The sequence below is a fragment of the Musa acuminata genome, chromosome BXJ2-9 (assembly GCF_036884655.1).
Source record: "Musa acuminata AAA Group cultivar baxijiao chromosome BXJ2-9, Cavendish_Baxijiao_AAA, whole genome shotgun sequence".
NCBI classification, from domain to species: Eukaryota; Viridiplantae; Streptophyta; class Magnoliopsida; order Zingiberales; family Musaceae; genus Musa; species Musa acuminata.
In genome coordinates this window covers 42,760,950-42,778,488 of record NC_088346.1, presented here as the reverse complement: position 1 = coordinate 42,778,488, position 17,539 = coordinate 42,760,950, and the positions used below count along the sequence as shown (strand labels likewise).

The following is a 17,539-nucleotide window of genomic DNA, read 5'->3' as shown; positions in this document are numbered from 1 at the left end:
AAATTTTCCACATAAAAAAGTAGATAATGTCAACTAATTCATTATTGTGACACCCATAGCATCATATAATAATATTCTTAGATATTCTATAAAGAAGGATTTGTTCCCTAAAAAATCCAAAACGTTATAATGTTTATGCCATTGTGTTCCAAGAGAATATATCTGACTATTCAACCAGTGAAATCAAAGCATACAACTTCCATACAAGCAATAAATTTCTAACATTTACACGAGACATATATTGTTAATCAGGGTTCGTTCACTAATTGTAATAGCACACATGAACGGAAGAAACCTCTGCAGATCGTTTTCAAACGGTTCACATATCATCAAGCATGCGATGAATTGCAACTCCAATAATACACACGTCTCCCTGAATAGACTGCTGGCTAATCATCATCTTCAAGAACACTTCGACGCCTCTGAATCTGGTGAACAAAGGCCAGAGACACATTATATTTACTTCTGAAGGTTTAACCATGGGACAAAGTAATGTATGACGTGCATGTGGATGTTATCTTCTTGGGCATTATCACATGGAAGTAAGACAGCTTAAGGACAAGCAACTTACAGTGACTTTCGTCTGTTTACTGGTTTGATTGTTGATCTGCTCCAGAAGTGAGATAAGCCTCTCTTCAGATACCTGAAACCAGGCAACCAAACATATCAATAATCGAGGTTCATAATGGGATCAAAATGTAAGAAGGAATTTGCACGACAGCATTTGGACATATTTTAAATTAGACCTTTTCAGATAGCTGTCCCATTTGAGCAGCTCTAAGGAGAACATCCTCCACCCCCCTCGCTTTCTCAGGTTTCACCAAAGCAATACGAGCAACTATTAAGAAGACATATATGACCACATTGAGTAATGTTTTTTGAGAAGAACAAACATAATGGTTATATAATTTTGCACAAGAAGAATGCTTTGCAAAAATAAATAGGACTGCAAACTTCTACAGAACGCCCAACAAAATTCTACCAATAATGTAACACACAAACTCTGTAAAAGTGTCTATTCTTTCTAAATCTTTTTAAGGGTGAAGGTAACAAATTACTTGGTAAAATAGAAGCCTGAAAAGTTGTTCCCACAAGTGCATATAAACTGTATTGTATACCTCAACAACCAGTCTTTCACCAAAATAATATTACTAACAATAATAATTCAATAAAACAATGGTCTGAGAGATGTTCAATTTTTGTAGCAAAAAAAGGGTGAAAAGGGAACCATAAATCACTATAAAAGAATGGATGAGTATGCCTTCACAACTGTGATTTTCTTTTTAGTCAGCATTTCAAACACTGACAATTTTTGCCACATGAAAGTGAGTTAACAAAAAAACCCTATCTGATCACAGCAATTGTCTTGCTGTTTAAGCACCACAATCACAGCAAAATTCTCAAAAGTTTTTTTTAATACTTCTAAAGAGTTCAGGTGGAGGGAGAAATAACAAGGTTTACACATAGAGGAAAGTCCCATTTAAAAGACAAAATGAGCAAGAAGTCAATTAACAAGAACACAGAGCACTACAAAGTGACATGGTTACTACATGATGCAATTGCATAGCAAAATATTCCGTAAGCACATGCTTTTGCAAGTCTGCATGCTTCTTTCCTCTATTAAGTTGCTAATATTTCATAAACACAAAGATCAAAGCAACTACATACATATCCAGTTACAATATTTGTAACCTTTTGTAAACCATAACAGGTAGTTACATAAGCATACTTCACCAGGAAAGAAGCCATTGTTCAGAGAAAGTTGTCAGGGCATCTATAATAAACTCTAAGGTGAAAGATAATAAAAAGAGCAAAACAGAGCCACTAAAATCCAATGGTGACTGTTTAAATTTTTACTAAATTATATATTAACCCCATGAATTCTGAGTTCAACTATACATCTATGTTATAATTAATATGCAAAATATATTAAATGAAAAAGCAAGGAACTAAAAGGTATCCACATCAAACACCATCTTAGGTCTGATTAAGGCAATATGTAAATGAGGTATCGTAAATGTATGAAGGTGTTCTCCTCTAGAAGGATAGAATTGATACATAATGTATATGGATTTAGCATGCCTCTAGAGGTATCTGTATAACATAGCACAAACTGAACCAAAGAGGTTAAACGGGGTCATCCCATATGATGGAACCTCATCAAATGGAAGAAAGAAAGATTCTACAATCTGTGAACTTGAGCAGAGAACTACCCACAATTAGAATCAAAGCAATGTTGCCAAAAAAAATCCCCCAAGCGAAAACAATTAACAACCTTAAAAAAGATGCCAGCAAACAAATTAATCTGGAAAAGAATTACTTAAATAAATACCTAAAAGTAGTAAACCACTACTTGTGAAGTTAAAATGTTAGTTTACTAATGGCTAATTTAACAGGTATACACCCTTTTGAACCATCAGCAAATTATGTAGAATATCAGAAGCATACTGAAGTGAAAAAAAACAATAATAACAACTTGCAAGACATAGAACAGCATTAGCAATATTCAAAGGCAACTCCATTGGCATAAGAAATTTTTTTTAATAAAACACATACGCCTTTCTCTTGCTTGAGTTGATAGTATCTGACTAAGCATTAGTTGCCTACGTTCTTCAGCTTCCCTGTGTTTCAGTTTACAATAAGTTGTCAAGATTGGAAAGATACGAATCTAATGGTGTTCCTGACAAAAAAACCTTTTGGCCTCTTCTTGTCCATTTTTCTGCTCACCATTGTGCTGATTACCCTGATCAAGAGAAAGCATAAACCAAAAACTATCAGTTACAAAGATGGCATAATTTGAAAGTTCTTTGAACCATATGGATATAACTTACTACACCATGTTTTGCCATCAACTCTTGCATTCTTCTTTGCCTAATTTCTTCCAGCTCCGGATCATCCTAAAGAAAGAATACATATCATATTGTTAATTATATAGCATAACAAATATACGTTTTCAAAGAATCTACTGTATAAGCTAAAGAAAACACATATCCTTGTTGAAATTGAGGTTAAGGCATGCATCTTTATCAGATAAAAGAAAACAAAGAGAAACCTTGAATACAGCAGAAAAATCAAAGAGTAACCATGACCCAAACAACAATAAACATCAAAGGGGATAGCTTAAAGAACAGAAAATTAGAAGAATATCAAAACATAACAAAAGCCATCATATCTTTTTCATTTGTCAGAATGACAAAGGGGCAGAGTACAAGGCTTTGGTGTTAGTACTCGTGAAATCCTTCGCTTCCTAAAGAACCAACCACTGGGATTAAGATGAAAAAAAAAGGGATCTGTAACCTTCTTGAGAAACGGGTATGACTAATTCGGATTTCAACCATCATTTTGTCTTTTTCATTTGTCAGAATGACAAAGGCGCAGAGTACAAGGCTTTGGTGTTAGTACTCGTGAAATCCTTCGCTTCCTAAAGAACCAACCACTAGGATTAAGATGAAAAAAAAAGGGATCTGTAACCTTCTTGAGAAACGGGTATGACTAATTCGGATTTCAACCATCATTTTGTCTTTTCCTCCAAATTTGAACCAAAATAAAGTTTCAGGTGATACCCGTGACATGATCCCCACAATCCAGGTCACAAAAATTAGAAACTGACCAATCAAATGGAATCTTATTCAACTACACAAAGAGATCCGACACCACCACAATGTCTAGTCACCGTACTTTTACGCCGGGGGAAAATACGAGAACGAAAACATGAGGCTGAGCCTCAAAATTTACAAAGAACGAAGTAATATCACAGCATCGACAATCAAACCCCAAAAGAAAGACAGCGACAAATAAATCAAAACAAAACCCTAACAAACGATCGACAAGAATGGAATTGATGAGAAGGAGAAAAGACGGTTTTGCGATCATCCATACCATGTCGCAGAGATCTTGAGATCTAAATCACAGTAGCGCCCGACCTTTGGCTCGGTTCGCGACGCAATCGCCGCCGCAGAACGCTCTTCTTTTGGTGGTATGACGCTATGGCTCTCTTCTCCTTTTAGAGACCTTTTACGAAAGCTGATGGATCCCACGGCTGGGAGAATAGAATCCATATCCGATGTGTGCGATCGGGTCGGATTTGGGTCATCGATCCGTATCCGACATGTGAAAAGTTCATTTATCTCATAATATGAAAAATTCTTTGATTAATCCGCAATAGAAATGAACAAAATCACAAAACTAAAGATTATAAATAGTGTATATAAAGGATTTTGCACATCCATTTTGGAAATAGTATACCTACTCCTAATGAGTATATCTGTCCCTCTAAATGTTGAGACCCATGGATAACCCTCTTGTTTATTTCCATCCATAAAACATGGTTATTAATTTTAATTTGAATTAAAAAATAAAAATCGATCGTTTATATATATATATATATATATATCTCAAATTTAATTAAGGATAGTAACGGAAAAGAAGAAATATTTATGCAAGATTTCGTATTTTATGTCGCACCCTCTTCTTTACCTGGCTTGTTATTGGGCATAGGCACCGGGCTCACCTTTTTAAACGCGCGGAGAAAGAAAAGTATTGCGTTATATAAACGATCGTCAATGCAGCATCTCGGAGATGATCATCCACCGTTCGTTAGTCACTGTGGTCTTCCCATAAATATCGCCACGTTTCGGCTGCGTCCGTTAGGTTTTGGTCTCCTGTCGTCTCCTTCCGCACGCTCCTCCACGCGAAGAACTTCTCCAGCCGACTACCATGGCCGATGAAACCCTCGCCTACCCCGCCCCCGCCGCCGCTGACCGCGAAGTGGAGACGACCTATAAGGAAGCCTCCGCCTACGGCGTCGAGCAGGCGGCCGGTAAGGAGGCGGCCGCCAACGGCGAGCAGGAGGCGGCTGTTTATGACGAGATGGATACTGCCGCCGCCGCTGGCGACCGTGATGCGGCGGTCGAGCTCCTGCTCGACGAGATCCGGGCGCTGAAGAGCGAGCGGTCCAACCTCCAGCGAGAACGGTCGGACCTTCTCCGCGACCTCTCGGACGCCCGGGAGAAACTCGCCGGCGCCGAGTCAGACCTCAAGGCCGTAGCTGGCCAGGCCAGCCACCTCGAGGGCGAACTCCGCGTCACGCTTGACGACTTGTCCACCGCCAACCTTGCCGCCACGGAACACGAGGAAAGGGTGTGCCTTCTCGAGAGCAACATCAAGGATCTCGAAGCCACGTTCACGGCCAAGGTCAAGGTACTCGAGACCAAGGTCAAGGTTCTCGAGGAGGAACTGACGGTCGCCAAGCAGAAAGAAAGGGATGAGGCGGAGAAGTTTGCCGCTAAGGAAGAGGAGCTGAAGACGAAGATCGCTGAATTAACATCTAACTTGGAGGAGGAGGAGGAGGAGGAGGATGAGGAGGAGGAGAAAAGCTTTGAGATTGATGGCAAGGAAGATGCTGGGGTACCTCCGATGCACTCTCGTGCCCTGGGGGCGGCGGCTGTGATTGGAGTCGTGGCCTTGGGGGCAGGGGCTGTAGTGTGTCTACACCTTGCAAAACGGAGATAAAACTGGAGCGCTCATGAACTATTTTGTGCTTAGATTTTTTGGCCTCTTTTTCGTTGTTTTATCTTAATCTCTATGTTGTTAGTTCTGGATACCTGTTACAGTAGCTTGGTTGGGCATCCTTGAAGGCAATTCTACTGTAGTTTTCAAAGCTTTCATGATTTGACTAGATTAGGCACTTAGGGCAGTGATTAGCAATGGTTTCACCAGAGAGTCTTAAAGTTCTTCCTGTTGGTGTCTAATGTGTTGTTCTGCTGAAAGTGTAGTCCAATTCTTGTGGAAAAACTGTTCGTGCTGATAGCTACACTTTTTAGTATATGAATCATTTTATGCTGAACGTGTTTTAGTGAATGACTGGTTCTCTTCTAAACTTATTGTTTATAGTGTTATTATGTGTTACATGTTGCGTTAAATTGTTGGTGATGAAACTGTTATCATCAATGCTATTCGACTGGCGCCTCATGTTTGCTTTTTCTGCTGCTCTTGTATTGCATAAATTTATACTTTGATGATTATTATCAAATTTGTTTACGCAACATCTGGTTGATTATAATCAATAAAATCTTTTATATAACAATGATGATCATGAATTTTATGTTGTTTGCGTTATACAGAAGATGTAATCCAAATGCAATCATTTCACCTGCTCCTTAGTGCATCTCACCTGGCAAGACATTGTCTTGATCCAAGGGATAGTGCTTTAATGTGCTTGGCAATTCTCGCCACCTATTGTCTCAGATTCTTCTCATAAAAGATGTTTCTTGGTTTATCTGGCCGAGCAGCTCTGTGTTATATGGTTTATAGCATTAAATTAGTTGGTGATTGGTTTTTTGAGACTGTATTTAAAGAAAGCTACTATGTGGACTGTTTAGTTGTTCTCACGGTTAATCGTTTTTCAGGTGGTGTTCTTAGTTTTGATATTAACCATTAAGCTGGTATCAAATATGTCATGGTTTAGGATCTTCATTTTTCACCTAGTTTATGGTGCCTTTACCATATGATTTCAGTTCTGTGGTATTGTGCCATTGGCTTTAAACATCCTAAAACTGTTTATAATAATGTAAATTATGGTATTGAGAGCATTACGAGGTTCAAATCTTTGTTGAACCAATTGATGTTCATGAATTTTCTATATCATGTTTTCTTTTAGAACCTAGAGCTTAATGCTACTGTGAGTTGTCTCCTTTAATTTCATTTAATTTTTCTGTCATATTTTTCTTATGATATCTTTGATTACTTGATCTTGTACATGGGTTTTCTTTTTTTCATGACTGATTTGAACTTTAAAGAGGATTTCAATGGGATTCAATTGTTTTCAAAAGATTGTTTAGGAGGGGTTTGGTCGTCCATAAATAGACTATCTGCAAGTCATTATAAAGTAAGTAGCTCACTTGCAAGGGTTTGGTTGCCAGCAAGCAGGCCAGTTGCAGCACATATGCAAAACCCTTACATGCTGTTAGTTGAGTTGCTGTTTGAAATGCCCGCATACCATAGTTGTATGTTGGATTGCAAGTCAAAATTAGATTTGGATACCCTTTCCATCGACTATGCCCGTCCTCCACTTAAGACCACATTTCTCTTCCGTCTTAGTTGCAACTGCAAATAGCAATTATACATGTGAGCATCCAAACAGCTGCCCTTGCAACTGTTAATTGTAGCATTTGCTTTTGGCACAACTGGAAATGCAACTGCAGTTGTAGCATTTGCTTTTGCCTGTGACTGCTACTTGGAGATATTTCGAGTTGCAGGAAACCAAATGCCTCCTTAATGTATATTAATTACTTAAAATATGAGCTTTCCTTAAACATAGAAATATAAATGCAATGGCTGTTATTTTGTTATTCTCTTATCTGTTTGTATTCTACGACCATCATCAGTCTTTTACACCTTCTAGCAGCAAGCAGAAATCTTCAGTTGGTACACAAATTATGCAGAGAATATGCTTTCTGGTAAGTTCCAAGATATATTAACATATATCGTGTAAAGCTGACAATATCTTGTAGCGAAGCCTCATAACCTCGTCGTCTGCTGATAAGAAGTTGAGTGAATGTGCAGGTCGCTGCAGGGTGCTAGCATATAGCCAGTAAAGCGTCTACTTTTGCCAAGCAAGGAGAAGAATGCAGTAAACATCATTGACAGACTACCGCATCAGAAGCAGTCTAACACACATGGAATCGACAAAGTCACAGACTAGTTAGACTAGTCTAAGCAGCTGGGCTGTTTGCACTAGCATTCTCAAGCACACCTACCGATCATGACAATGTCCTGAAGACACTTCTTGGTGGAGAGGAATCTTTGCAATTATTGGGCTTGTGTTATTTATCAATCTATCGTAGATTTCTAATACATGTACCTGATGAAGGTATATATGGTTTGCAGGGTGATGATCTGTGAATCTGCTATATTAACCTGAGAGCTCTTGACGACCGTTATCGGACAGCATGGCTGTTTCCACTGTGTTCTTATGCGCAGCTATTGGCCAAGGTGACATCTTAGTGAATACTACTTGTTGCTGACTTCTTTGGCGGGGCATCGATAATGTAGTTATTATGTTGATGTGCCAGGTCTTAGAAATATTTGCAATTATTGGAGTGTAAATTTCTAATGCATGTACCTGATGAAGGTATATATATGGTTTGCGGGGTGATAACATGACAGCTGCAATGTTGAAGGTTGTGGAGGACTTGTGCACATTACTTGGTGTATGGTAGACACTTGGTAGTTGTTTTCTTCACATGAAAGAGAGTTATGGACTGATGGTGGACATGTAGTGACAGGTATCGACGTCGAAAACCACGGCATGATTGCCTCCTTTCAGGATGGAGAGGTTGTGGCTGGCATGGGTTTGTGAGATGTGTACTTGTGCGGTTGTGGTGGAACTGCAGAGATGTGCTTCCACAGTTGTCGAATGAATGATAAGCATGCGTGCCAAGATTTTATTTCTCTTTCTATAGAATGGGATTAGCATGTAATAACAATCGTTATTAGGATTCTGTAATACAAAACTCCCACCAAGTCTATTGACTATAGATAAAAGTGATGTTTTTTGTGACTCGAATTTTGGAAAATAGTTCAAAGTCATAGATTTGCATGATATTACAGATTATTTTCTATAATTAATTATATTTAATATTTATATTTTTAAAAATTATATTGATATTTTTATATTTTTAAAAGTAAAATATTTAATTTTTTTTTTCACGTCAGTGATAAACTAAACCAAAAAGTTGTTATATGTTCAGTGATAAATAAAATTAAATGTTTAATTTTCAGAAGTATATAGAAATATTAATATAATTTTTAAAAATATAAAGATCAAAATGTTAAGGATAATTAATTATATAGGTTAATATATAACATAAAACATTTCATAAGTGGATTCACATAAATTCACATGACTTTTAAATCTAATGAGCTCCCCATGTTCATATCCTCCTCGAACATTTTAGCCATCAAGCAAATGAGAATAGACAAACAGAGAAGCATTAAATGTCTACTACTTGTAACTTCTAATCCAATTTAAAGAATGATCACAATACATGGATGAAAAATACATGGATTGTGTATACGAGTATAACAGAACCTAAAAGGAACGAGCAATCAATTGCTGGTTGCAGAGTCTTTAAGACAATGTGCATGTTTCAGCTGCTGCCCTGATTACCCTATCGGGTGGCATAAAAGTAGTAGTAATACGCGATACACACGAACTGCAATCCATAGTTCTCTCCCACCTAAAGCTGAATCCGCTTGCATCTTTGGAATCCCGTGGATCAAATTCTGAAATTGTTTTCCTTGCAGCGGTCAACCCAGCAAATTTGTATCTATAACAACTGACTTTAATTGCATGAATATGTCAGTGATGACTCATGAGATCTGAAAGCGTGATCTTTCCACATTTTCCAGTGTCTAGTTTATCAAACTGATTGCATATCAGCATGATATCCGTCTCTGTTACCTTCTCCATCTCCTTGAGCTTGTAAATTACAAACTCTGATTTACTGCAGAAAGTAATGAATAGATTAATCCAATGATTGAAGAAATCAATGCTAGAATAACCCAGTGATTGACAAAATCATTGCTAGAGTTAACAAGCAAATAGAATAAATGCCAATGCTTGACAGTTCTTTGCTGTTATTTCTTAACAGCGGATAGGAGAACTTTAGGGCTCTTGCTCTCTGGTTGTATGAGCTTTAATCTGTAGTATATATTTGTACATCTCAACTAGCATTTTATGTTCTCAACTAAGTCCTCTTGCCTATACTCAGGCAAAGAAACACCAGCTTAAAAGAGGTGAAGGTTCGGTTGTTCAATGCAGCCGTCTAACTTGAGTTGAGATCATGAGTCTCCTTAAGCAGTCATTCTCAGTTGTCATTAATGGGATATAGGCTAATCATAATTCTCCTTGTGTGGCTCTAAAATCTTTTTTTTTTTCATCTTAAAGAAAAAAGATGCTAAGAAATAAAAGTAATACATCCATCAAATCTTTATAAGACAATCTTAGACAGTCAACTTTAGATATAAGCTAATCGAGGTGTTACAATCTCTCCTATTTAAGGGCTTGATAAAACCTGCATAGCACAAAACGAAATCCTATTATGGTGCATACAAGACAATTCAATGGTGGCTTCACGTCATGATGTGCCTTTTAGCATCGTCCACGGATAGTCGTTTCCTATTCGATCCTCTCACCATACCCCAATACTAGGTCGATTTTGATACCAATTGTCTCAACTCAATTTGATAGGATAACTAACTTGTTAACCTCGTTCAACCTAAACCATTAGTTCAAAACACTTACGCTAAAATTAATAATATTACATCCATGATATCCTTATAAGCTGATCTTAGTTTTAATCCGCTTTTGATATGTGACTAGATCGGAGCGTTACATGTTGATGAATACTTAAAAATCCATTAACCTTAGATATGAACCTAATTAAGGCCGTTCAAGTCACAACAAAAAATATTCATCAATCCTAGTATTTCTTAAATGAAGAATCAAGCAGTATAAACAGAAGCATACCAAGAAAATTTCATCAAAGATCAAACTCAAAGGGATTTTTGAACTTTTATGCTACAGCAGGAGTCCATGTGCTTTAATCGAGAATGAGACATTTTTTAGGACCTAACATATTCTACAATTTCAGAGATCAACCTATTCAATGCAACTATATTTTACAAGGCATTTCAAAGAGGTGAGTATCCTAAACAGAACCTTTTCCATAATACTTTCAGTCACTAGCTTCCATAACGTACGGTTTATGGTGTCTTTTAGGGACATTTGCATTAAGAACAAACATCTCCATTGCTTCATTGATGCTGAATTGTTACGTAGGTATTATAACATTCAGTAGGCTAGAAAAGCAAATGAACTCGACAAGAAGTCTAAGACTCTTCCAGTCTCCAATATCCTTGATAGTGTATTTTAAAAAGAAAATCACATGGTATTTGAGAAAGTTACCAAACTTGGACAGATTGCAGGATTAATGATGGAGGCTGATGAAATACATCATCCGATTGTTTTGGTAGAATATGTCATTTGGAAACTAAAATCGCTCAAAACAAAGAAACAACACACTTACTGAAATGAAAATTTCACACATATAAGCAGCTTATAGCAAGCTGCAAGTGAGAAAACATGATTTAATGTGGCCATGCAAGTTTTGCAATGTAATACTTAGTTCATAATATACTGGTTTACTCATGAACTGATTTCCTGTAAAATGTCACCAAAGCTGAAAATAACAGTAAAAAGAAATCTTAAGAATTCATAAAATAGGAGGAAAGTAAATCGAAGTTATAGTCAGGACAGATATGTGATACTAAACAGATGTATTGCAAGACACAAATGGAGTCAGCAGATTGGCACAATAAATTGCTTCCTTCCTAGAAGTAGTTCTCATGTCAACCAAAGAAACAAAGAAGAAATTAAAGAAGATGAATTTAACAATGGCTTGAAAGAATCATAAAGGGAAACGCCAAATACATCAGTTCATATTCCAGTGGAGCCTCACAGGTCAAATGAAAAGAGCAACCAACTTCAACAACCATAATTAGCAGCTACACACATATAAAAAAGGTCCTACCCAGGAACACAAAGTATACCAAATATCACACAAAAAAAAAGAATCAAATGGTATTATAAGCCTCAAATTGTTTTAATGAAGCAGGAAGTGTCCAGCAAACATCCAATTAAGTATCAGATGATACCAGGTGTCTCATACTGAGATGCAAACGGGAATATACTCTAATACATCTTCAACTTTCATAGGCAGCAGATAATCATCCTTAGCAAAGTTTATAGTCAAACATCCTAGAATATTTTCCATGGCCTCCAGAATCAGAATCATTGTAATAAGGTCCAGAACCTCATACAGATGGTACAATTGCACTCTTGAGCCAGTTGAATTCAGTAATCAGAGATCATTTATTTGAAGTTTGAACATCAAACCAGCAGGATACCTCAGAATATGAGGGTGAATTTCAACCATCTAACCAGAAGGCTAATAGAAAATACAAACAGCAGTAATTGTCTCTTCCCAGTTACAATTAGGTCAACCATCAGATGTCTAGGGCCTCCTTTCGTCCAAGCTATGGAAGAGAATGATCCCTTATATCCAGTATCAATATATCAAAACACTAGCTCAGAATTTGATGTAGCTCATTCATATTAAAGGTGGTAACCAATTTCTCCAGGCCAATCAAAAACCTCCTTCAAACCATAACCAATTGATATCTTTTGATAGTAGCTCCAACTAAACATTCTTTTTCTGTGTCCAAATAATATGTCACAATAATGGCATCAAAAACACGTCAAGGACAATTTATAAAAAGATGATTTCCTTCACCAATGTCATCAAGTTGATATCAAACTTCAGAAGGGCATCTGTAAAGTGACAATCTCCCTTCTCATAAACCAATACCTAGATACTTGTCTCTTTATCATGATTCTCCATAGCTATATAAGCAAAAAGAAATACTCATATCCTTTTTTTTGTCTTTTTTTTAGCAAAATACTTGATCCTTGCAATTTTTCTCCACCAAGAGGATGCATTTCCAAAAATTCTTGCTCTTTGTTTCCCAAGAGAATCTAAAACTAAAATCAATCATCACCTCATGTTGCACTCGTTTCCTTCATTAATGTTCTTTTCTCATATCTTCTTTAGAATCTCAGGGAGAATATGTTTATAACATATAATATATAATTCTCAACCCACTTAAATGTTCAAATACACAGCCAGAAAAAAAATTAACCTGCAAGGAAAAACTTGTTCTTTTCTCCTTCATTGATTTGATAAGTTTAACTAATGATTTACAGAGAAAAGTTGTTTGCAGATGAGAGTATACCTCCTTCAAAGGCTGTGCATTTTCCCAACTAATTCCTTGATCCTGAATATTTGTGATCCAAAATTTCCACAGACAAAAACAAATTAATCTAAGACAGACATGGTTGGGATTTTTTGTTAATGGAGATGGAGATTCAGACAGCAAATCGCTATTCTCAAATGCAGTTCATCTTAAACTTAATCAGTTACTTTGCTCCATGTCTATGTTCCTCCGTAGCAGTATGATACCATTAAGTGGTACCGTTACGAGTCTGCATCTTATACCAACTGATCTAGTCTTGAATTCATCCAAATTGATCAACCAAATAATAAAACATCAAAAAATTCATGATGTTGGTTCAAACATTTGAGAGTTGTGGTAGGCTAATTGATCCAAGGAAGCTAGACCATGATGCATGACTAGACTACTGCAAGGTACAAGAAGGAAGAATTCTTAGGAGAGCAGAGTAACTCACGTGACAAAGCCGTTGTTGTCGATATCAGCTGCAAGGAATTCCGAGACAGTCATGTCCCTGGAGAGCACCCATTTTGCTATCTTCCTATGCCTCTTATCGATCCTTGCCTCAGCAAGGTAGAGGAAAGCACGCGCAACGGCGAGCGTGGAGACAAGGAGCCACAGCGACGCAAACAGCCTACCCGGCATCGTCTTGAACGCTCGATCCCCGTAGCCGACCGTGGTGACCGACATCACAGAGAGGTAGAAGGAGTCGAGCCATCCGAGACGCTCGACGAAGCGGAGCACGCCGGTGCCAAGGCCGATGCAGAGAAGGACGACACCGAGGGCAAGGGCGACCTTCATCCGAATCCGCATCCGCCCCTTCTTGACGTCGATGATGTAGTTCCGGGCGATTTCGTGCCGGTGGTGGTGGTGGTCCTGCTGCTGCTGCTGTTGCTGCTTGTGCTTCTTCTTGTCGTCGACCCTCTCCGGCTTGGTGACGGCGGAGAGGAGGAGGGACTCCTGGAGGTCGAGCACGTAGGACACCATTCCGGAGAGGAGGATATCAACGAATCCGAAGCCGATGATGACGAAGGTAATGGAGAAGATCTTGGCGGAGGCGGTGGTGGGGGTGATGTCGCCGTAGCCAATGGTGCACATGGTAACGATGCAGAAGTAGAGAGCGTCGACGACTGGGTGAGTCTCAGCGGCGGTGAAGTGGTGTCGGTTAAAGGTGTAGACGGCGACACCGAAGGCGAGGTAGACGACGAGGAGGAGGAAGGCCTGGGCGATGATGGAGGGCCGGCCGGGAGAGTCGACCCGGGAGGGGCCGACCTCGTTGATGGCGGACATGGCCGGCGCGGTGCGGGAGCGATGGAGATTGGTCTTCCATCGCACGGCAGAGGGGTCGCTCAGCCAGGCATCGGCGGCGGCGGAGGAGAGCGGATTGGGGCCGGGGCTGCCGGGGATAGGGATGGCGTTGGGGGATGCGGGAGGGGAAGAGGGGGGTAGGGCAGCGGCAGCGGCGGCGTCGTCGTCGTGGTGGAGGTCAGCGGGGGAGGGAAGGCCGAAGATGAGGCGGTCCTTGAGGGACGAGGAGGCGGCGGCGCTAGGGGAGGAGATGGGGAGGGAGATCTCGCCGTCCTCGGGGAGAGGGCAGAGGGCGAAGGAGGAGGAGGACGTGGGAGTGGAAGGTGGAAGGGAGGGTTTCCTGCGGTGGGAGGGGAGAGATGGGGAAGATGCCGCCGACGGGGAAGTGGTTTTTATGGGGAGCAATGGCTCTCTCTCCATGGGTTGGGGGGAGGGGAAAGGAAGAGTAAAGGTTCGAAGGAGGAAGCCACCGATGCTATATGACCATGTCGTGGGTTGCGTTGGTTGCGAAGTGGGTTGTCGAAGGAGGAAGAGAGAGTCTGAATTGAAGCACCGAATTCCAAATAAAAAGAAACGGAGAGAACTAAATGATTCGTGTTGGGAGGCGAGAGAAAGGCGGTGGCGGAAGAGAGAGAGAGAGAGAAGAGAGTTGCGGAATCGCAGGGCGACAGGTGGGTTGCGAAGAGTGGTATATGCAGGGCGATAAGACAATGATGGGATGTTTGCGTTAGCCCCAATTGCGATCGCAGGTTACGAATTTTGAAATATACATATTTAATATTATTAAAAAATTCAATGTTATAATAATTAATTTTTAAAAATGAATATAAATTATTTTGGATTTTTTACCGAATAAGCGTCCAATATTGGTTTTTAGCATGGATTTTGTTTTCACTTGGATGAAAATAATATATTCTAGCTTAGGTGACTTGATCATAGATGCTATCCAAAAATCTTAATTTTGATAATTAATTATTATAAAAGTATTTAAAAATAAAAAATATTAATCATCTTATAATTTTTCATTATTATATTGTTATTTTTAAAAAATTATAAGATGTAATTATTAATTTTTTGAATAGCATATATGATCAAGTCATTTTAGTCGGAGACTAAAGTTATTTTTGTCTAAATAGAAAAAAAAACCCATGAGGGGCGTTATCCGAAAAAAAATCAATATCGAAGATTTTTTCGAGAAAAATACCTAATTATTTTTCTTCATTTTTTTATAATATCATAACCGAAGAATATCTTGTTACAAATAGGAATAAATAAGCTTTTTCCAATTTAGAGCAAAAATATATTTCATGATTCTATATATCATTAAATTTCAAAAAATAAAATTTCTAATTGAACTTTACATACAGAACCTGAGATGAGGATTAAACATTTTCTTTAAAAAATTGAAAATGAGGGACTCCTTAACTATTTAAGTTACTAATGACAATCTTAAATTTAGTTGAATGGGGTTGGAATGGGTCATGGATGATGATTGTTCCTTGTGAGAGTGACCTATAATAACTTGAATGTGAGGATAAAATTGACATGTTGTTTGTTTGCAGGGATGTTTGATCTTTAATTAGGACATCATTTTAGAATTTTTAACCAAATTTAACATCTGCTATTGACATCTTGGTGCTAATTATTGTCATAAAGAACAGCATTTTAGTAGGTGGAGAACACAATGACTGTAGCAGAACTCAATGTGATGGCTCTAAAGGTTGACTGTGTCAAATTGGCTTTTAGAAAACAGTTGGTCTTCTAGACTCACTTTGATGAATAGTTAGCAGAAATTGTTGGGGTTTTGACTTGGAATCATTTATGAAAGTCAATTTGATGTGAGAAAATGGAGTTGGAAGTTTTAGTATCAACTTATTTTTACCCAAGCATCATCAATAGATTCAGGAAAGCAAAAGGCCAATCTTCTTCATGGTGTCCTTTTCTCAAATGGCACCTTCACCAGATGATACTCAACTTTGATGATGATCCATGTGGTGGTGCCAATCCATGAATCTTTGATGGTAGCAAAGCCAAACTCCTCATCAATTCGCAGTATATTAATAAAGATACAGAGACCGATACATGCGCTGTTCCCTTCAGTTGAAAAAACATCCTTTTCAATCAGTATCAGAAATGGAAGTTATCAGACCAAACAAGCAACTAGATTTGGACATCATCTAGGTCAGAAATCATGCAAGAGCATGCATACAGATGAGCACAAAAATCTTATAATACCTGAGGTTGGAGAACTATTTTGACACTTATGTCTTATGAAAATAGCATTTCAGATTCCAGGATGAGGCAATGTACATGACTACTTTCCACCTCACAGTATCTTCAGTAGTCTTCAAGACTATTAATCTGTGGTGTTTCATATCAATCCATAATAAGAACATTGTCTATAAGAGAAATGGAAACCATATGAGCAGTTGCACTTAGATCCGGTGAGCATATGAGCATATGAGCACTTAGATCCAGTATCACAACAGTTGCACTTAGATCCGGTGAGCATATGAGCAGACCAAATCAAACAATCTGTGATGCTACATAGATGTGAAGAAACCATACCTGCTTATGTTGCTGCACATAAGAAGGCTTGATACCTGCATCAAGAGATCCGGCATCGAGTGCAGGGGTTTTGTTTGCTTTACTGCAAATGAATTTGGGTAGATTTTTAGTTGAATGATCATTCAGCTCTATGATCAATGGTGAATCAAGGAGTAGGCTATCAGGAGCAGTCAGCAGAAGGGAGGTGGCACTCAAACATGTGCCACTGGAGCATGGCTTGGAAAACCTGGTGAAAGAGTTGAAGAGATGTGATGAATCTGAGAGCTCAAGAGAGAAACTCTGTGGTGACTTGCTCAGCAAGAGCTTATCCATGGATTTTAAGTATTGCAAGATTCCAGGGACGGGGACTTGGTCTTTTACATCACATGTTGTTTGGAAGTAGTAGGTTTGAACATTGGTTGCAGTACTGGTAGCTAGATCCAATCTGTCCTTCCTTGTAGAACATAAATTATATTATCCTATAAACATCCATCAGTCAAAAGATAGTAATTAAGTTTTTGATAATTTGTTTTTAATGAAGGCTACAAACATGCTGGGAAATGATATGTAATCTTCTTTGCTAAACCTTTAGTGAGATCAAACTGGCAGAAAAGAACTTACCAGTTTTAGTCCTTCCATATTGTCTACATTGAGGCAGCACAGAGTATGTAGCTCTCTGGTTCATTTATGGAGATCAGAGAAAGAGAATCACTCAAATCTGGAGTTCTCCATTCCTGTGGTTTTGATGGAAGAACACAGCTCTGAAAGATCTGTTGAGATATATAGCTGCTTTACAAAACGCTCAAAATGAGTAGGCAATTACATAATTAAA

General features: G+C 38.6%; 3 protein-coding genes across 3 annotated transcripts; 1 reads left to right on the top strand and 2 right to left on the bottom strand.

Moving 5' to 3' along the window:
- Positions 1-178: 178 nt before the first annotated feature.
- Positions 179-4,033, bottom strand: LOC135623473 (uncharacterized). The gene is made up of 7 exons (XM_065126486.1): positions 3,880-4,033; positions 2,832-2,897; positions 2,694-2,743; positions 2,557-2,621; positions 747-838; positions 572-643; positions 179-428 (listed from the first exon to the last, which is right to left on the bottom strand). Exons 1-7 carry the CDS (start codon positions 3,880-3,882, stop codon positions 390-392), a joined length of 387 nt encoding a protein of 128 aa, XP_064982558.1. The 5' UTR covers positions 3,883-4,033; the 3' UTR covers positions 179-389.
- A 683-nt stretch (positions 4,034-4,716) lies between these two features.
- Positions 4,717-5,511, top strand: LOC135622052 (uncharacterized). The gene has a single exon (XM_065123684.1). It carries the CDS (start codon positions 4,717-4,719, stop codon positions 5,509-5,511), a length of 795 nt encoding a protein of 264 aa, XP_064979756.1.
- A 3,478-nt stretch (positions 5,512-8,989) lies between these two features.
- On the bottom strand, positions 8,990-14,876 carry LOC103998648 (two-pore potassium channel 3). Its single transcript, XM_009420175.3, has 2 exons — positions 13,310-14,876; positions 8,990-9,506 (listed from the first exon to the last, which is right to left on the bottom strand). The coding sequence occupies exons 1-2, from the start codon at positions 14,578-14,580 to the stop codon at positions 9,362-9,364; spliced, it is 1,416 nt and encodes a 471-aa protein (XP_009418450.2). The 5' UTR covers positions 14,581-14,876; the 3' UTR covers positions 8,990-9,361.
- Positions 14,877-17,539: the final 2,663 nt, after the last annotated feature.

Bases quoted from the DNA above. Each gene is read 5' to 3' on its own strand.
- LOC135623473 (XM_065126486.1), bottom strand. The intron at 2,744-2,831 runs GTAAGTTATATC...TCTCTTGATCAG, and splicing joins TGATGGCAAAACATGGTGTA to GGTAATCAGCACAATGGTGA. The intron at 839-2,556 runs GTATGTGTTTTA...TCTTCTTAATAG, and splicing joins AACTCAAGCAAGAGAAAGGC to TTGCTCGTATTGCTTTGGTG.
- LOC135622052 (XM_065123684.1), top strand. From the start codon at position 4,717: ATGGCCGATGAAACCCTCGCCTACCCCGCCCCCGCCGCCGCTGACCGC.
- LOC103998648 (XM_009420175.3), bottom strand. From the start codon at position 14,580: ATGGAGAGAGAGCCATTGCTCCCCATAAAAACCACTTCCCCGTCGGCG. The intron at 9,507-13,309 runs GTGAGTTACTCT...TACTTTCTGCAG, and splicing joins GACAACAACGGCTTTGTCAC to TAAATCAGAGTTTGTAATTT.